The following is a 20,498-nucleotide window of genomic DNA, read 5'->3' on the forward strand; positions in this document are numbered from 1 at the left end:
GCTTACACTCATAAAGTCAGCACCCTGGGCAACAAAACAAAACCCCATCTCTACAAAAAACTTAAAAATTAGCCAGGTGTGGTGGCACTCGCCTGTAGTGGCAGCTGCTCAGGATGGTGAGGCAGGAAGATAGCTTGAGCCCAGGAGGTTGAGACTGCAGTAAGCCATGATTGTGCCACTGCACTACACCCTAGGTGACAGAGCGAGACACTGTCCCAAAAGGAAAAAGAAATATTAGCCAGGCCTGGTGGCCTGTGCCTATAGTTCTTGCTACGCAGGAGGCTAAGAAAGATTGAGCCCAGGAGTTTGAGGTTACAATGAGCTATGATTGCGCCACTGCATTCCAGCCTGGGCAACACAGCAAAACCCTGTCTCAAAAAATAAAACAGGCTGGGCGCAGTGGATCACACCTATAATCCCAGCACTTTGGGAACTCAAGGTAGGCAGATAGCTTGAGCTCAGGAGTTCAAGACCAGTCTGGGCAACATGGTGAAACTCTGTCTCTACAAAAAATACAAAAATTAGCCAGGCATGGTGGCACACAACTTAGTACCAGATACTCAGGAGGCTGAGGTGGGAGGATTGCTGGAGCCCAGGAGTTTGAGGCTACAGTGAGCTATAACTGTGCCACTGCACTCTGGTCTGAACAACAGAGTAAGATACTGACTCAAAATAAAAATAAAATTTAAAAATCAGAAAAAAAATCTCTAATCCTGCTCTACTACTATTCACTTCTCTTTTCTCTAATGCCCAGTTTCCTCTTTTTCCTAACAATCTTGAAAAGGAATAAAGTATACATAATTAAATTATATGCACTCAAATTTCACATAAAAAAATAAAGATTAAGCAAGAGTTACTGGAACATGGTTTCCCTAAATCAAAAATTTAATCACATGTAACTTCTTTCCTCAACTTTCTGTAGCAGCACTATCCAAGAGAACGTTCTGTGTGATGATGCAAACATTCTATATACCACCTAACACAGTAGCATCTAGCAATGTGTGGCTTTTAAGCACTGGATAGTACGACCGAAGAACAGTATTTTTAATTTCATGTAGCCTAGAGGCTACTTCACAGGACAGCACAGCTCTGTAGCCAATCAGAGATCTGTCAACTCTTTTTTTTTTTCCCTTGAGATGGAGTCTCGCTATGCTGCCCAGGCTGCAGTACAGTGGCACGATCTCGGCTCACTGCAACCTCCGCCTCCCAAGCTCAAGCGATTCTCCTGCCTCAGCCTCCTGAGTAGCTGGGATTACAGGCGCGTGCCACCACACCCAACTAATTTTTGTATTTTTACTAGTGATGGGGTTTCACCATGTCGGTCAGGTTAGTCTTGATCTCCTGATCTCAAGTGATCCACCCCCTCGGCATCCCAAAGTGCTGGGATTACAGGCATGAGCCACTGACCGGTACTGTCGACTCTTTCTTCAAAGTTTCTCATCAATGTTCTTTCCTATTTCTACCAACGTCATAGTAATTCAGCACTCACTATACATGCCTAATATGTATACTACTGTCTATCTATGCCATTGAAATATTACTTCTCTCCCTACACTTCATCTAAATATTGTTTTAACGTTATTTAAATTTTTATCATTCAAAATATTCGAGATTTTTCAAAACTTAAAAGAACAGAAAGAATAAAGTACATATAGCTTTCAAAATCAAAGTATCACAATTTGACTTGATTGTATTTTTCTAGTCTCATTATCCACAAAAATCCTGATTCAATAAAAATGATCTACTCATTATTCCTCACAAAAATGTTAAGCTTTCTCTTTAGTTGTACTGTTACCAATCATAGATGACTATCTATGTTCATTTTAAAAATCAAATCTTAACTCTTTCCTGTCTATGAAAACAAACCATTCTGACCACTTCTAAGTTGCAAAGCTAATGTATGATTTATTTAAATATTTAATATTGATTTATTGCTTTAATGGTTACTTAGATCTTTTATTAACTTTTCATTTCTTTCAGCCTTTGTTCCTAAACTTGAAGGAAAGGGCATAGCCCCGAGAGTAGTGCTCTCCACACAACATTCACTCAGATGTGAATTAATTCAAAGGAGTTAAGAAGGATAATACAGGAAAAAAGGATTGAGTTTTTCTCAGCCAAGAACCCATACATTGTTCTTTGGCATTACTAAAAGCTCAAATATAGCTGAGTTCCTGATAGGTTCCTGATAGGTTTCTGGCAGTTTCCTGGCCTTGCAACGTGGCTCAATATGTATGCCAGGGGAGAGAACTCGTGCTTTCTCTTCACATCTTTAGGGAACAGTACCTTAGTTCTGGAAGGAAACTGAAGTAGTTTCCTAGGTCTAAACCAGAGTCCAGGCTCCACCTGAAAGCATTAAGAGGTTTCTTCCTAAATAGTTTTTTGGCTTTTTTGTTTTTTGGGATTTTTTTTTTTTTGAAACAGGGTCCTGCTCTGTCACGCAGGCAGTGATGCAATCTTGGCTCACCTTAACCTCCTGGGCTCAAGCCAACCTCCTGAGCTCAAGCGATCCTCCCACCTCAGCCCCACCAAGAAACTGGGACTACAGGCACATGCCACCACGCCCAGCTAACTTTTTTTGTACAGATGGGGTTCCACACGTTGCCTCGGCTGCTTCCTAGTTTCTAATAAGTCAAATAAAATTCATTTCCCCAAATGGTGTCAGCCAAGCAGATGGGGTAAAATGAAAGAATACAGTAAGAAAAAATTTTCTTACTGTATTTTCTACCTTTTATTTTAACCTTTTGAAAATACGACTTTTAGCCATTTCCAATTGTTATCAGATTATTAATCTGCCTGGAAAAAATTTTTACCCAAAGAAAAAGGTATTTATCTTATTTTCTACAGAATGTTTGATTAAAATTTTGGCCAAGCGTAGTAGTTCATGCCTGTAATCCCAACATTTTGGGAGGCCAAGGTGGGTGGATCACCTGAGGTCAGGAGTTCAAGACCAGCCTGACCAATACAGTGAAACCCCATCTCTACTAAAAATACAAAAATTAGCTGGGAGTGGTGGCATGCACCTGTAGTCTCAGCTACTTGGGAGGCTGACAGGAGAACTGCTTGAACCCAGGAGGTGGAGGAGGCAGTGAGTCAAGATTGCACCACTGCACTCCAGCCTGCGTGACACAGCAAGACTCTGCCTCAAAAAAAAAAACAAAAAAAACAAAAAAAACAAAAACTTGTTTTAAGTAAAACTAGTTGTTTCTAATTTATTCTATATTTAGTCTTAAGTAGAACAAAACTTTATTTCCACTTCCTGATACTGTCCATTTAACATGAATTAACACCAGAGTACCATATGACTTCTTCTATATACTTCTCACCAACAGACAAACCTAACAGATAAAATTGGCATTAAATAAAATTAAGATATTTTGTCAAGCATTTGTGAGTACTTAATGTCTATGAAAGGCATAAAATGAAAAGCCCAATAAATGTTTTAAAGTCACAACCCAAAATCTAGAACAGTGATCATAGCAGAACAGCTTTAAGATAGGTACGTTTTCTTCTTCTCTCCATACACTATAGAATACCACAATGTTTTGGAAGAGTCTCTTCCTTAGACTCTGTGTATACCTACATTTGAAAACAGCAAAAGATAAGAGTATCGACCTTGATAACAGCAAAGAATGGCCAACTGCTAAACTCAATTCCTTCTCTTGAGCTTATTTCAAATATGAAAAAAATAACCCATGGCTCTGTCCCATCAAGGGGGGGTTGGAGGAGGGGTCTGGCTAGGGCAGGAAATAATCTTCCCTAGGTTGCTACATTGCTTTGCTGCTTTGCAAGAGAGCCAGAATGTGTTTGGAAGATGAGGACTTCACCTTGTTCCATAAATCAACTTCCCTTGACATCTTGGAAGAGTAGAGCAGATATTTCCTGATTGATTTATTTACTTTTCCTCTCAGAAATTAAGAATTTTCCTTAAGGTGAAGAATTAAGACTTTGAAATAAAATGTTTTTATAATTTTAGGAAACTAAATGATCACCAGAATTGAATAATGTACACTGAGTAGAATTTACTTGAACTAACTTCCTCTACGAGGTTTGTATATAAAATATACTGAACTATTTTTGTCCTAGAAGTATTCTATAATTTAGCTACCTGATAGAACTATTTTTCTTTTCACAATGCAAGGATATTAACATAGTCAAATTGAAAAAGTACAAATTTCAAATGATAAAACAATATCCAGCTATAGATATTCTATGTCCACGCACCTTATATTTGGTGAAGTGGTAGGAGAGAGTGTGTGGAAAAGTCAGATGAAATAAGAAATATAAAGGATGACCACAGGTAGAGAACCAAAAAAGTAAAAACTCACCCTATCCTGGGTAGAAGTAGCTGGATGAATGAAACAATGAATACAAACCCTTCAACCGAAGGTAAGTATTAATACAAGCATATGAATTTAACGGAGGCCAATAAAGACCTTTAAATAATCTAGTATCTGGTACCTATATAAAGATTTATATGAAATGAATTGGTGATCTCAGTTCAGATATCCTGGAGGTCTTATTAATGTGAGTGTACAGTACTGAAGGTAACATGTATACAATAAAAAGAGATTCCATTTCAGATATGGGTAAACAGCAATTCAATTAAATTACTATTTTCACAAGATATCTGAAATGGTTCAATATTGCTAAAAAATTTTTGCTATTTCCACAAATATTAAATAATACCCATTATGCCTAAAATGCACTTCCATTAAAAAATATATTTTGTACTAAAACAGATTTACTCTGTGGGAATTTTTTTTTTTTTTTTTTAGTATACTACAAATTCTGAGGTCTTAATTTTCTAGAATTTTTCTTTTTTAATCTTATAAAGAAAAACCCTCATGATAACAAAGAGAAGGTAAAGGAAATCTCCAAACAACCTACTTGGTATAATACCTATCACGATCAATCTCCAATATAAAACTGTGCCAAGAAATGTAAATATTAAATAGATTTATCAACAGTAAATAATTATTGAAATCAAAGGAATTTTATTAAAAAACATACAAGTTAAATAGCATTACTTCTGACAAGTACAATCACTACTTTAGAAAAGTAAAATTTAAATTCAAAATCCCACAACATAAACCAGTCAGAATAAATTAGCTGGTTTTTATGTTTGGCTTTGTTTTTAAAAAGCCAGTATACATACTACATGTGCTTTGTACATATTATTATCTCTTAAAAACATAAATTTTTCAGTGATTTAAATTTGGCAACTCATCTCATTAAGAGACCGACCTAATTATCTGATTTTTGCATTTTAGAATTCACAAATTCCACTTACCACATATTTAACAGCACTTATAAACTGGTTGTGGAAAAGCAGATGCTGTGTTTCATCTTCTGGATTTGAAGCTGTATACAGCATTCCACAAACATTACAAGAAACTGCTCCAAATCTTTTTTGTCCTGCATCCTATTTACAAAAAACACACAAAAGTTTTTTTCCTCCCAAAAGAATTATTTCAGAATATCAGCCTCTAAGGCTATAGTGTGAGCATAAAGTAAGAATTGTTTAATCTACATGAATAACATTCAATGTTAATTACTAAAAATAACATGTTAATCTGAAATCTGCATGTAATTTTACTAGGAAATGTTTCCATTTTAGTAACCTGATCCACGGCATATAACAATTTTTTAAAAACTGACAAATAGCTTTAATATTACAAACTTAGTCCTAAAGCCCCAAATAGGAAATACTCTATGAATGAGAACTAATATATATTTCGTATTTGCAATAATTATACTACTAGTGTGTAGAGGAAAAAGTTTTTTTGATACAGGGTCTCACGGTCTCACTGTGTCACCCAGGCTGGGACTACAGGGATGTGCCACCATGTCTGGCTAATTTTTGTTTGTTTTTGTTTTGAGACAAGGTCCCGCTCTGTCACCCAGGCTAGAGTGCAGTGGCATGATCTTGGCTCCTGCAACCTCTGCCTCCCAGGTTCAAGCAATTCTCCTGCCTCAGCCTCCCAAGTAGCTGGGATTACAAGAGCGTGCCATTGCACTGGACTAATTCTTTGTATTTTTAGTAAAGATGGGGTTTCACCATGTTGACCAGGTTGGTCTTGAACTCCTGACCTCAGGTGATCCACCTGCCTTGGCCTCCTAAAGTGCTAGGATTACAGGCATGAGCCACCACGCCTCGCCACCTGGCTAATTTTTATATTTTTTGCACAGAGAGAATTTTACCATGTTGCCCAGGCTGGTCTAGAACTGAGCTCAAGCAATCCTCCTGCCTCGGCCTCCTAAAAGTGCTAGGATTACAGGTGTGAGCCACTGCACCCAGGTAGACTCTTTTTTATTTTTATTTTTAATTTGAGACAGAGTCTTGCTCTGTCACTGAGGCTGGAGTGCAGTGGCGCCATCTTGGCTCACTGCAACCTCCCACTCCTGGGTTCAAGCAATTCTCCTGCCTCAGCCTCCTGAGTAGACGGGATTACAGGAACCCACCAACATGCCCAGCTAATTTTTGTATCTTTTAATAGAGACTGGGTTTTGCCATGTTGGCCGGGCTGGTCTCAAACTCCTGACATCAGGTGATCCACCTGCCTCGGCCTCCCAAAGTGCTAGGATTACAGGCATGAGCCACCGCACCCAATCCATTCCATTTTTTAATGTCTTAAAAGTCTGGGGGGCCACCTGAGGTGGCTCACGCTTGTAATCCCAGCACTCTGGATCACGAGGTCAGGAGTTCAAGACCAGCCTGGCCAACATGGTGAAACCCCATCTCTACTAAAAATACAACAAATAGCCAGGCACGGTGGTGCGTGCCTGTAAACCCAGCTACTAGGGAGGCTGAGGCAGGAGAATCACTTGAACCTGGGAAGCAGAGGTTGCAGTGAGCCAAGATTGTGCCACTGCACTCCAGCCTGGGTGACTCCGTCTTACAAAAAAAAAAAAATTAACAATTAGCTGTGTGTGGTGACGCATGTCTGTTAGTCCCAGCTATTCAGCAGGCTGAGGTGAAAGGATCACTTGAGGCTGGGAGGTTGAGGCTGCAAGTGAGCTGTGATCACACCATTGCACTCTAGCCTGGGTGACAGCATGAGACCCTATCTTAAAAAAAAAAAAATCCTACTGATTATGTTGACTGTAACTACATAAATGTTCCTAGTACTTTGGGTGCCTTAATTTTTTTATATTCACTCATTCAAGTTAGATTTTTAATCAAAATATCTCCTGTTTTCCAATTTATCTTCCTGTAATTTAAAATGTAACTTTAAAATAATAATGTACTCTGCAATATAGATATTCAAAATCATTTTATACATTAAGTTCCATGTTATTATTATTATTTTTTTTTGAGATGGAGTATCGCTCTTGTTGCCCAGGCTGGAGTGCAATGGCACGATCTCAGCTCACCGAAACCTCCACCTTCCGAGTTCAAGGGATTCTCCTGTTTTAGCCTCCCGAGCAGCTGGGATTATAGGAACGAATCACCATGCCCAGCTAATTTTGTATTTTTAGTAGAGATGGGCTTTCTCCATGTTGGTCAGGCTGGTCTTGAACTCCCACCCTCAGGTGATCCGCCCATTTCGGCCTCCCAAAGTGCTGGAATTACAGGCGTGAGCCACTGCACCTGGACAAGTTCCATGTTATTTTAACATTTAAATCAACTACTGAAAGGAGGTAGTGATCAAATGACAAATCTAAGAAAGTAACAGATGTGAAATAAAGTATCACAATTTGTTATAAAACTAGAAGTATGAAAACAATTACTGTTACAAGACAAAGTCACTATTTAAGAAGGGGGTTGTAATAACACCAGGAATATTTTTCTGAGACAGAGTCTCGCTCTGTTGCCCAGGCTGGAGTGCAATGGCACCATCTCAGCTCACTGCAACCTCTGCCTGCCAGGTTCATGCGACTCTCCTGCCTCAGATTCCTAAGTAGCTGGGATTACAGGTATCTGCCACCACGCCTGGCTAATTTTTGCATTTTTAGTAGAGACAGGATTTCACCATGCTGGCCAGGCTGGTCTCAAACTCCCGACCTCAGGTGATCCACCCGCCTTGGCCTCCCAAAGTGCTGGGATTATAGGCATGAGCCACTGCACCTGGCCTGGGAACATTTTTCATACTAAAATTTATTATGACAAAAAGGCTCTTTGGCAAAAGTGAATGAATTTATTCTTTAAAACCTTGCATAAATACAATGCTGCTATGATTTTGATATGATTTGATTTGTCTCCACCAAAATTTATGGGGAAATTTGATGTCCAATGTGACAGTGTTTGGAGGTGGGGCTTAGAGAGATGTGTTTGCGTCTTAGAGGTGAATCCCGCATAAATAGGTTAATGCCCTCAAATGCCCTCCTGCTGGGGTGAGCAGGGTTAAAAAAAAAAAAAAAAGAGTCTGGCTTCCTTGGTTTCTCTCTCTTGCTTCCTCCCTTACCACGTGGTCTCTCTGCACATGAGCTCACTCCCTTTCTGCTTTCCTCCATAAGTTGAAGCAATCTGCCACCCTCACCAGATGCAGATGTCAGGCCATAGAACCACAAGCCAAATAAACCTCTTTTCTATAAAAATTACCAACCTCAGATATCGTATTATAGCAACATGAAATATACTAAGATGGTTCTAACAACAATTCACCAAAATGGTCAAGTTGTGTACTTACTATAATCAACTGTTTTTCATCAGTTTTCTCTGCTTCTTTTAGTTTCAAGTCCTTTGGAATTGTTATCTCCAAATGGGAATTACACTTAGGCAAAGAATGATTTCGTGGTGTCTCCCTTAAAAAAAATAAAATAAAATTACTAAATGTTACAGATCCAAGTCATTTCAAATCATTGGAAGGGGAAAAAATAACTTATTTTCTTTTTTTTTTTTGAGACGAAGTCTCACTCTGTCGCACAGGCTGGAGTGCAGTGGCGCAATCTTGGCTCACTGCAAACTTTGCCTCCTGGGTTCATGCCATTCTCCTGCCTCAGCCTCCTGAGTAGCTGGGACTACAGGTGCCCGCCACCACGCCCAGCTAATTTTTTTTTGTATTTTTAGTAGAGACGGGGTTTCACCATGTTAGCCAGGATGGTCTCGATCTCCTGACCTCGTGATCCGCCTGCCTCAGCCTCCCAAAGTGCTGGGATTACAGGCGTGAGCCACCGCGCCCGGCAAAAATAACTTATTTTCTACACAACGCTGATAAATTTCAGCTTCAAGAGAGGGAGAAAAACCTTTTAAAAATCAAGGAGCAGGCCTGGCATGGTGGCTCATGCCTATAATCCCAGCACTTTGAGAGGCCAAGGCAGGCAGATTGCCTGAGCTCAGGAGATCGCGACCAGCCTGGGCAACAGGGTGAAACCCCGTTTCTACTAAAATAAAAATAAATACATAAAATAAAAATTAGCCAGGCGTGGCAGCGTGTGCCTGTAGTCCTAGCTACTCAGGAGGCTGAGGCAGGAGAATTGCTTGAACCCGGGAGGCGGAGGTTGCGGTGAGCCGAGATCACGCCACTGCACTCCAGCCTGGCGACAGAGCGAGACTCCGTCTCAAAAAATAATAATAATAAAAATAAAGGGGGAAAGAAAATTACTAATTTTCAGTAAAAAAACAAAAACTAATTTTCAGTAAAAAAAAGGCAACACTTACCACAGTTTGAATATGCTTTTAAGTTTTATAGTTTTAGCTATCTAAGTCATTCCAATTTGTACTAAATACTGTTTGTTGTTAATCCAAAAGGCAAAATAAGTCAGATCTATTTAATTCTGACATTAAAAAGAAAACAAAAAGCTTTTAATCTTACTTAAACACTCTTACATGTTGCTAATACCTAGTATTTCTAGAAGTCTAGGGAAAAGGGCATTCTCAAACACTATTGAGACAGGCCAACCACTTTGGAGGAAAGTCTGACAATGCAGGATAAGTTCTATAGCTATGAGATACAGACATACAAGTAAGCAAAGATACATGTGTTTAACATAGGATTTGTCTTTTCTGGATAGAAATGAACCAGAAATATCCAAAATGTTCATAAAGCATAGAACTGTTAAACCACGGTAAAGTCACACAATGAAATTTAATGCAGAATTTAGAAGAATAAGGTAGCTGCCAGATACTGTGGCTCACACCTATAATCTCAGAGATTTGAGAGGCCGAGGTGGGAGAATCACTTGAGGCCAGGAGTTCGAGACCAGCCTGAGCAGCATAGCAAGACCTTCTCTCTAAAAAAAGAATTTTTTTTAATTATCCAGGTATGGTGCCACACTATAGTCCTAGCTACGTGGGAGGCTGAGGCAGAAGGATCGCTTGAGCCCAGGAGTTCAAGGCTGCAGTGATTGTGCCACTGCACTCCAGCCTGGGTAACTGAGCAAGACCTCAACTCTAAAAAATAAATAAATAAAGAGATAAAGAATGAGGTAGTAGGGTAGAAAAAATGTCCATAGTAAACAGTATGTATAGGCATAGAAAAAGCTGTAATGAAAAGAGAATCTGTAGGTAAACTGAGGGTTACTAGCATAACTTTTTAGGGAAGAATCCCCTAAACTCAAAACTTGTTAAGTTAAAATCCTTAAGCTCTAAAATTTAATTAATAGCTTACCTGTTATCACTGCTTTTAGATGTCTGGTTACTGAGAATACTATGCTGTTGGGGAGCTGAACCTGTAATTTAATCAAGAAGGTGGGTTATATATTGAGTTTTATACTAGTTTTCCATCTAATGGATAAAATCATTATACATAAAAAAAAACCTTCAATGCATTAAATGACTTATTTTTAATAAAGACCATCTGATAAAATTAGAACCTTCTTCCTAGATACCATTCTTCAGACAAAAGGCAGAAAGGCTGTCTCATACTCAGACTACAAAGCTGCAAAGAGATGTAATGGTAGATTAGCTTGCCTCTAATTTAACCAGCAATTATTAGGACTGAATAATAAGGAAATTGTTTCAATGCCTGCATAATTATATAATCTCTAAGTAGAAACAAATGAAAACATTTTCTTGTTTAAAAAAATAAAAATAAAAGACGCCGGGCATGGTGGCCTCACATCTGTAATCCCAGCACTTTGGGAGGGCAAGGCAGGCGGATCACCTGAGGTCAGGAGTTCGAGACCAGCCTGGCCAACATAGGGAAACCCTGTCTCTACTAAAAATACAAAATAAGCCGGGTGTGGTGATGTGTGCCTGTAATCCCAGCTGCCCAGGAGGCTGAGGCAGGAGAACTGCTCGAACCTGGGAGGCAGAGGTGGCAGTGAGCCGAGATCGCGCCACTGCACCCCAGCCTGGAGGACAGAGCAAGGCTCTGCTTCAAAAAAAAAAAAAAAAAAAAAAGATGGTCTCTGGAATTTTAGTCAGAATAATAAAGGCAATAAGCAATTCATTTTATTTTCTAATGAATAAATGCATTTCTCCTATTTATATTACATTCTCTCTTCCCCAACTCAGAGAAAAAGTTAAATCATGTCAATGATTATCCGAACTCAACATTTTGTTCCATGTATACCTTTCATTTAGCAGAGAAACAACAGGAATTAAGAGATTTCTTTTCTATACCCTCTGCTGTCTCATCCAATATAAGTGACCAAATCCTCATCCAACAGTTCAAATAATTTTTTTTTCTTTTGGTTTTTTGGTTTTTGAGACAGATTCTCACTCTGTCACCCAGGGTGGAATGCAGTGGTGCAATCTTGGCTCATCTCTGCCTCCCAGGTTCAAGCAATTCTCCTGACTCTGCCTCTCAAGTAGCTGAGATTACAGGCATGCACCACCACGCCTGGCTAATTTTTTTTGTATTTTTAGTAAATAGAAACGGAGGTCTCACCACATTGGCCAGGCTGGTCTCCAACTCCAGGCCTTAAGTGATCTGTCTGCCTAGGCATTCCAAAGTGCTGCGATTATAGGCTTGAGCCGCCACGACCGGCCCAAATAATGTGTTATAAAAAAAAAAAGTTCACAAGGTTCCAAAACTAAAGCTTTTGGACAATTTGCAAAGTGGACAATTTGCAGCATTTATTAAATCCTTAATTTAGAGATAGGATCATTCAGATGGAAAACTGAGTAAATAAGGGTTAAAGATAAGAACCTGAAATGGTAAAGCACAAATAATAAAGTACTTAAGAAATAAGCTGCTACCACTATTTAATGCAATTCATTAAGAACACTTCTCAAGAAAGTAAGTCACAAATAAAAGTTGTTTAAAAAACAAAAGAACTTTTGGTAGGGAGTCAAAGGGTAGTACTTAGGTACTTTAAACAAACCAATCAACAGAAGTAATTCTGAAAGCATGGGTGATAGTCATGATAATCACATATTTGAAAAATACAGCAATGGTTAAAAAGAATTTAACAACCCTATTTGGTATATAACATTTTCTGTAATACTGACAAAAATGTCACTGAAGACTATGAAATCCAAATAATATTTCCAAAGTATTACCTGGAAATTTATTCTCTCCTGTATCAATTTTTGCTTGACTGAGCAGAGTCGAAACAGCAGTAACATTTTCCACTGGACTGTTTTCTAGCTTGGATTCCAAACATTGGCTGAAATTCTGAACACATATAATTCAAAATTTTTACATCAACTTTGGGTTTTATCTAAATACACTTTCAGTAAATTTTAGCATACTAAAAAAATTTAACATACTTTTTATTTGGAGTAATTAATACAGACATGAAGTCTCCCCATGATCTTGCTACAAGCTACCCTCTCACCATCAGGGCCCATTATTACCCTTCATGCTAAATTTAAAAATAAGCAGGGTACAGCAGTGCATGCCTGTTGTCTCAGCTACTCAGAAGCCTCACTAAAAGGGGAGGATCACTTAAGCCCAGGGGTTTGAAGCCAGCCTGGACAACATAGTGACACCCTATCTCAAAAAAAGGAAATATCTCTTCCACAGATATATTCAATAGTTTCCTGGCTCTATACCTTTTTTCCAAGTCTGTCTAGACTATAATGTCCAATATGGTCATCACTCCCACATCTAACTAGTGAGTGCACTTAAAATGTGGTATCACTTGAAATGTGTTGAAAGCATAAATCACACCAGATTTTGAACTTAAGCACCCAGCCGGGCACAGTGGCTAATGCCTGTAATCCCAGCACTTTGGGAGGCCGAGACGGGCGGATCACTTGAGGTCAGGAGTTCAAGACCAGCCTGACCAACACAGTGAAACCTCGTCTCTACTAAAAATACAAAAAACAGCTGGGTGTGATGGCAAGCACCTGTAATCCCAGCTACTCGGGAGGCTGAGGCAGGAGAATCACTTAAACCTGGGAGGCGGAGGTTGCAGTGAGCCAGGATAGTGCCACTGCACTCCAGCCTAGGTGACAAAGTTAGACTCCATCTCAAAAAAAAAAAAAAAAAAAAGACAGGTTAAATAAAAGATATTAAAATTAATTTTATCTATTTCTCTTTACTCCATTAATGTGGCTACCAGGTAATTTTAAATCACGTATGTGGCTCACTTATATTCCTACTGGATAGTGCTGATCCAGAATACCTTTCCCCCTATATAAATTCAACTCATTGCTCCTCTTCCATAAAGCCTTTCCCAATCTTCTCTAGCTGTTCTTCATCTACTTTGTCTAAATCTCTTTCATGTGCTTATCACTTTTTGTTTTCAATCAGTTATTTGTGTCTGACTTACCTATAAAGCTTAAAAGCAACAACCATATTATATTTACCTTTTTATTCCCAATAGCCTCTAATTCAGAACCTTGCCAAAGCAGATACTCAATTAGTAAATAACAAAAGAAAATACTTCAGGCGGGGCGTGGTGGCTCACGCCTGTAATCCCAGAACTTTTGGGAGGCTGAGGCGGGTGGATCATGAGGTCAAGGGATCAAGACCATCCTGGCCAACATAGTGAAACCCTGTCTCTACCAAAAATACAAAAAAATTAGCTGGGCGTGAGGCCGGGCATGGTGGCTCACGCCTGTAATCCCAGCACTTTGGGAGGCCCAAGCAGGCCGATCACCTGAGGTCAGGAGTTCCAGGCCAGCCTCGCCAAGATGGTGAAACCCCGTCTCTACTAAAAAACAAAAATTAGCCAGGTGTGGTGGCAGGCACCTGTAATCCCAGCTACTCAGGAGGCAGAGGCAAGAGAATCACTTGAACCCAAGAGGCAGAGGTTGCAGTGATCGAGATCATGCCATTGCACTTAGCTGGGAGTGGTGGCGGTCCCAGTTACTCACGAGGCTAAGGCAGGAGAATCACTTGAACCCGGGAGGCGGAGGTTGCAGTGAGCCAAGATCACACCACTGCACTCCAGACTGGCGACAGAGCAAGACTCCGTCTCAAAAAAGAAAAAAATACTCCAAACTCCATCAACAGTGGCTATCTCAGGGAAATGGAAATGGAAACTCCTTAAGGGCAGGAAACCTATCCATGTTCTATGGCCCTAGCACAGCACAGCACCTTGAACACAGCAGACACTCAAATATGTCCTGAACCAATATGGTCACCACCACATTTCCTGATCACTCTGTGACAGTGGTCAAAATGTTGAGATTAGTGAAAAATAATTGGAAACAATCTGAAAGGTGAAAGTCTTCTTTTTCTTTTGAGATAGAGTCTCACTCTGTCACCCAGGCTGGAATGCAATGAAATGATCACAGCTCACTGCAGCCTCAACCTCCTGGGCTCAAGAGGTCCTCCCGCCTCAGCCTCCCAAGTAGCTGGGACCACAGGCACACATTACCACTCCTAGCTAATTTTTAAATTATTTTGTAGAGAGGGAGTCTCACTATGTTGCTCAAACTTGTCTAAAACTCCTGGGCTCAAGAGATCCTCCCACCTCAACCTCACAAAATGCTGGGATTACAGGCATGAGCCACTGTGCCTGGCCCAAGGTGAAAGTCTTTTCATAGAAGAAAAGATAAACTTGTGGTATATTCCCATAGTTTTAAAAATACCCAGGTATCAATAAGTATCAAATATAATGTTGATTACACAAAGCCAAGTTACAAAAATATATGTGCTAGTATTTTTGTAAAACACTGAAACACAAACAAAGCTAAGTATTCTTTATGAATTTATATACACATAAAATCACAGAAATAAAAACTGAAAAGATCCACATCCACTTTAGGAGCACATTTTAACTATAGGGAGATGGGTAAATGGAATAAAGAGTTGCAGTCTTCCGCCAGGCGTGGTGGCTCACACCTGTAATCCCAGCACTTTGGGAGGCCGAGTTGGGAGGATCAGGAGGTCAGGAGATCAAGACCATCCTGGCCAACGGGTGAAACCCCGTCTCTACTAAAAACACAAAAAATTAGCCGGGCGTGGTGGCAGGCGCCTGTAGTCTCAGCTACTCAGGAGGCTGAGGCAGGAGAATGGCGTGAACCCAGGAGGCGGAGCCTGCAGTGAGCCGAGATGCACCACTGCACTCCAGCCGGGGTGACAGAGTGAGACTTCATCTCAAAAAAAAAAGAGTTGCAGTCTTCATCTACACCTGTAATGTACCTTTTGTAACTTTAAAGGATTTTCAGTAATTTTTTTTAAATGTTAACTTTTGTCAAATCTGGGTGGTAGACATATGAGAGTAATGTTCATCTCTGCTATATTCTAAATGTTTGCAATATTCCAGAATTTCAAACCGTAAGATTTTTAACATAGCAACAAGTTTCTTAGGATATATTTTTTTTGAAGACAGACTTTCACTCTGTCACCCAGGCTGGAGTACAGTGGCGTGATCTTGGCTCACTGCAGCCTCCGCCTCCCAGGTTCAAATGATTCTTCCACCTCAGCCTCCTGAGTAGCTGGGATTACAGGTGTGCACCACCACACCCAGCTAATTTCTTGTATTTTTAGAAGAGATGGGGTTTCACCATGCTGTCCAAGCTGGTCTCGAACTCCTGACCTCAGGTGATCCAACTGCCTCAGCCTCCCAAAAGTGCTGGGATTAAAGGCATGAGCCACCACGCCTGGCAGGATGGTTTCTTATAATGTTCCTCCAAACAGAGGGGCTGCATAAATTCAAAGTATCTTTCAGTAAAAGCAATGTTATCAAAGGTCAAAATAATGTGGTCTACATAAACATCTTCATTCAAGTACAGTTTAGTACAAAGGAATGAATTAGATTTCATATCCATCAATATACTCTCCATAAACTGCCTTCTGAGTTTTGACAGGCATTTATGCAGCAAGCAATTAGAAGACACACTCTCCAACTGTATCTGGAGACACAATCCTGAATAAAAAGCCACTACATCTCTGCACGAAGCCACAACTTATTACTCATACTACAACTCACTACTTATTTCTAATTACTATCAGTGACTGGTAAAATCTCTCTGAACAATCATCTTTTAATTGATGCTTGCATTCCTGTCTATATAGAAAATAAAATTTGAGAGTACAATATGGTGTCTTCTCCCTTTAAGAAAAATAATAGACACTCATCTATTTTCATGGCTTCTGGAATAAAGCCCAGACTCCTAATGCACTCATATTTGCTCCTAGACAAAATGTCTCAAAAGAGAACTTTAAATCACTTGCAAAACTTTGAAATGACTTGACTTTTTTCTCTATTCATGACTACTTTTTTGGCTCAAATGATTTCTAATGTTCAGAGTATGTTGTTTTAGAAAGAATGCTGGGCTAAGAATTAGAACACCTGGATTCTAATTCTATTTGTGCCACCAAACGTGTTGCCTAAATCACATTCCACTCCAAGTTTTCTTATTATAAAATTAAACAGTACAAATAAATCAGTTTGATCTATGTTAGAGTTCCAGGGTTCTATGCATATAAAATTTCTGCTTATTGGTTTTATATATTAGTAGTCTACATATAATTTACTTTAGAAAGAAAAGGGCTCAGCTGCTTTCATAAAATTTAAAACTACTTTCTTAGGTAATCAAAATTTATTCCAGATACAAGATTCTGGTTTTCAATTTACTTTTCCATTTCAGAGTCTTGGCCACTACAATTTTATTCTTAGGCTGAAGACTGAATTATTTATACCTCTCAGACAGACATTCTACTTGCCAACTATTCAAAATGGCCACAAAGGTCATCTCCTTAAAAATGTTTAACTTTTAAATTATATCCAGTAGGAAAAAATGCTGATTAGTCCTAGTTGAAATTAATTTTAATATTTAGGTCAAAAGTAGTCCCTAAAGGCCAGGTGCAGTGGCTCACGCCTGTAATCCCAGCACTTTGGGAGGCCGAGGTGGATGGATTACCTGAGGTCGGGAGTTCGAGACCAGCCTGATCAACACGGGGAAACCCCGTCTCTACTAAAAATACAAAATCAGCCAGGCATGGTGATGCATGCCTGTAATCCCAGCTACTCGGGAGGCTGAGGCTAGAGAATGGCTTGAACCTGGGAGGCGGAGGATGCAGTGAGCTGAGATTGTGCCATTGCATGCCAGCTTGGGGAACAAGGGCGAAACTCCATCTCAAAAAAAAAAAAAAAAAGTAGTCCCTAAGAAACGTACTTTCTATGGTTATAATTAACAGAAAATCAGTGTGTTAAATTTAAAAGAAAAGCTGGAATTCAACCGGCTTATGCTTACATAAAATAAAAATGAAGAGTAAAAATGAGGAAACAATGAGAAGCACCCCAAGTAAATGTGAGACATCTGAAGTTCTATCACAACAAGACTGGGTTAATAAAACTCTCGCTAACAACTTAACAGGAGAACTTAAACAACTCTTCAATCTTTTATGACTTCATTCTTATGCTAAAATGTTATAAAGACATTTCTTACAGAAAATATTTCGGCACCTCTATTGTGCATAATAAAAACAGATTACCTTATTTGATGCTGAATCAAAAGAATGTTTCATCTGATTATCCAATGGTGGGTCAGAAGGTTTTATCTCATTGGCCAAATGACAATTTTCAGGAGCCCTTTCTGTGGTTTTATTAATTTCTACTGTAATATCATTAATTTTCACTTCCTCAGAATTAATTTCTTTCATTTTTTCCTGCTGGCAAGTTATATTTCTATCATGTAGCTTTGTCCTTAAAAATGTACTTTGAGTCACTGGATGATGCATTTCTAAAGCTGGTGGTGAAAAACTGGTTCGTAATAAGCCTAATTTAGGGGAAACTTGAGAGTCCAACTTATTGTGCTGCACAGAGTTAAATTTTGAGAGTTTAATTTTAGTCCAGTTGGAGTTCTTCTTGGCTGAGCTGTTTATTCCATTTAGTATACATTTCACAGGCTTTGTTTTTCTACTTGGGAAAAAACGATTACATTGCACATCCTGATTTGTTTCCTTCTGATGAAGTATTTGTCTTTCAACATTGGTCTCTTCCAATTTTATTTCTGTGGCCTTTTCTTCCTTTACACTTTCCATTTGTGAAGATTCCTTTTTTACCTCTACATTATCTGACTCAATTTCACCAGCAATTTCTTCACAGAGCTGGAGAATACTACCTCGTTTGCTCTTTCCTGCTTGCTCCAGCTCATTATCACTTTGTTCAGGCACTGATGGCTGTGGACTTTTTGGGAGTGTTGTGTTAGTATTCACTTGTGTATGAACCGACTTCTTCATCTCATTCTTTTTCGGGACCACTGAAGTAGCCATTTTTGATCTTTTCACCTCAGAAGTTACAGGCACAGGTTTCGTTTCGTCTCTTCTAGTAGTCTTCTGAGGACACTTTTCAGATCCTTGCATGCATTGAGAACTACAAGCACAAGCTGTCTGATGTTCTACCTTGCGTTTTTTCCCTTTGGGAGAATTTATCACCTCATTAATTACTAGATTTTCATCTTCTTTAGAGTCAGACTTTACTTCCAGTACTTTTCTCTTCACATGTTTTTGACTTGTTTTATTAGATTTACTCTGAGTACTGCTACACTGCTCTTTTTTAGTTGGTGGCAAACTCTGTTTAACTGCTTGAACTTGACCCTGAATTTCTCTACTGCGTAACGACCTTCTTGAAACCTCTGTTAATTGTTGTAGCCTTTGTGATCTCCGGTTAAGCTGTTCATTTGCTTTAGGGTTTTCATGTACTAATTTTTTCTGAGATAATTTCTTTTTTGTAGATTCTTGTGAATATCCCCTCACAGTCACCGTATTTTTATTAATGGATTTAGTAGCTTTATCATTAGATGCTGCCTTTGATGACCTTGTACTCATGCGTGTTTCCAATTCTGGCTGATTTATTTTACTTTCACTGGAAGATTTAGCCTGTGATTTTATAGTCTCCTTTGGACCTGATTTTTTTGCTAGATTCTTTTGAGAATCCTGAATTTCTGTTTCTGAATTCTTATCGTCACGTTTTTTAGTAACTTTGGAGGAATTCTCTTTTGATTTCTCCTGAATGGACATCATTCCTGAGTAATGACTTTCTTTTCTGAGTAGTTTTGAAGAGGATTTTTGTGTCCTGGTAGGCGTGAATGCTGATTAGCTAGTATTATTACTGAGGAGCAGGTCTGAAAAATCAACTTTAACTGATGCTGATATACATTTTCAACAAAAATACTAGTTTGCTTCAAGTAAGGTTTCTGTCATTCCTAGAACATGAGAAAAGCTGGCATGAATGCTAAAAGACACTTGCTTTACTTTGGACAAGGTAATAAAAATTTGAGGAAAATTTTGATTATTTTTAATAAGTTTTTTTATCAAAAGAAATTTAATTCAGGTTCAATCTGTTTTGTTAATTTTTAAATTAATTTTGGTTTCAGGCCTAGCTCTATTACTGGAGGAGTTATTTATCAGTGATCTGTTTTGATAAAATTTTTGAAAACTTTTTTCTTCTGAAGTCTACAGTTATTGGACTTCGATTCACTTGAAACATGTCTTATGGCTAACACGTTTCTTTCCTTGTTTGCTGAGTCTGTTGGTTCGCAGTTCTTATCTAACCTCCTTTGTTCAACAAAATATTCTATTAATATAGATTTCCTTTTGTGCTGCCATTTCTGAAAAATTAAAAAACAAAAATAAAGTTTTGTACAATCCATGAAATATGTCAATGCTAATACTACACAGAAATAACCTTGATTTAAGTAAAATCTAACTCCTCCTTTTGAAGTATCTAGTCAGTACACTTAAGGCTAACAGAACGAAGTATCCTAAGTATATTCCTATGAATAATCAATAACTTGTCTTACATAAGCATAGAATAGTTGAAAATCAGTGTATTCCTTGAGGTTTACTTACAGTTTTTGCCCCAAAATATAGACTCGATGTCTCAGCCACCATAACTCATGAAAATTAGACAAAACCATTCCTTCTAATATGCTCTTAACACATCACACAGCACCTGAAAGAAAAAGGGTTTTTTTTAATGTTCAAAAGGACAAAGGAAAGATGTAATCATCCATTCAGCACTCATCAAACATAACGCTCCATAATTTCATCCTGTCCTACCATTAGTCATTATTTCCTCAAAGCTCATATTACACGTACAGTATTTAATTTTAGTATTTCTAATTTGCACTCAACTATATGCAGCCAATGGACTAGTAGGCATTCATTCATGTTGTGAAAAAAAAGTTTTAAAATACGAAAAACAATTCATAATATAAGCATAAAATTGGTTAAACCAATAAAGTAAAATCCTATTTTGGGGAAAAA

General features: G+C 38.7%; 1 protein-coding gene across 4 annotated transcripts in view; it reads right to left on the minus strand.

The window, feature by feature from the left end:
* Window positions 1-20,498, minus strand: part of ESCO1 (establishment of sister chromatid cohesion N-acetyltransferase 1) — a 71,956-nt gene that overhangs the window by 26,281 nt on the left and 25,177 nt on the right. For all 4 annotated transcript variants that reach the window (XR_004667618.3, XM_034943944.3, XM_014342291.5 and 1 more), the window contains 6 exons: window positions 20,082-20,184; window positions 17,724-19,840; window positions 12,389-12,503; window positions 10,551-10,611; window positions 8,631-8,745; window positions 5,291-5,422 (listed from right to left, as the gene is read on the minus strand). Coding sequence is in view for 3 of the 4 variants with exons in the window: in XM_034943944.3 (XP_034799835.1) it covers window positions 5,291-5,422; window positions 8,631-8,745; window positions 10,551-10,611; window positions 12,389-12,503; window positions 17,724-19,253 (1,953 nt within the window). In the remaining variant the exon portion in view is untranslated. The remainder of the gene's footprint in view (window positions 1-5,290; window positions 5,423-8,630; window positions 8,746-10,550; window positions 10,612-12,388; window positions 12,504-17,723; window positions 19,841-20,081; window positions 20,185-20,498) is intronic.

Source organism: Pan paniscus, chromosome 17, assembly GCF_029289425.2.
Source record: "Pan paniscus chromosome 17, NHGRI_mPanPan1-v2.0_pri, whole genome shotgun sequence".
NCBI lineage: Eukaryota > Metazoa > Chordata > Mammalia > Primates > Hominidae > Pan > Pan paniscus.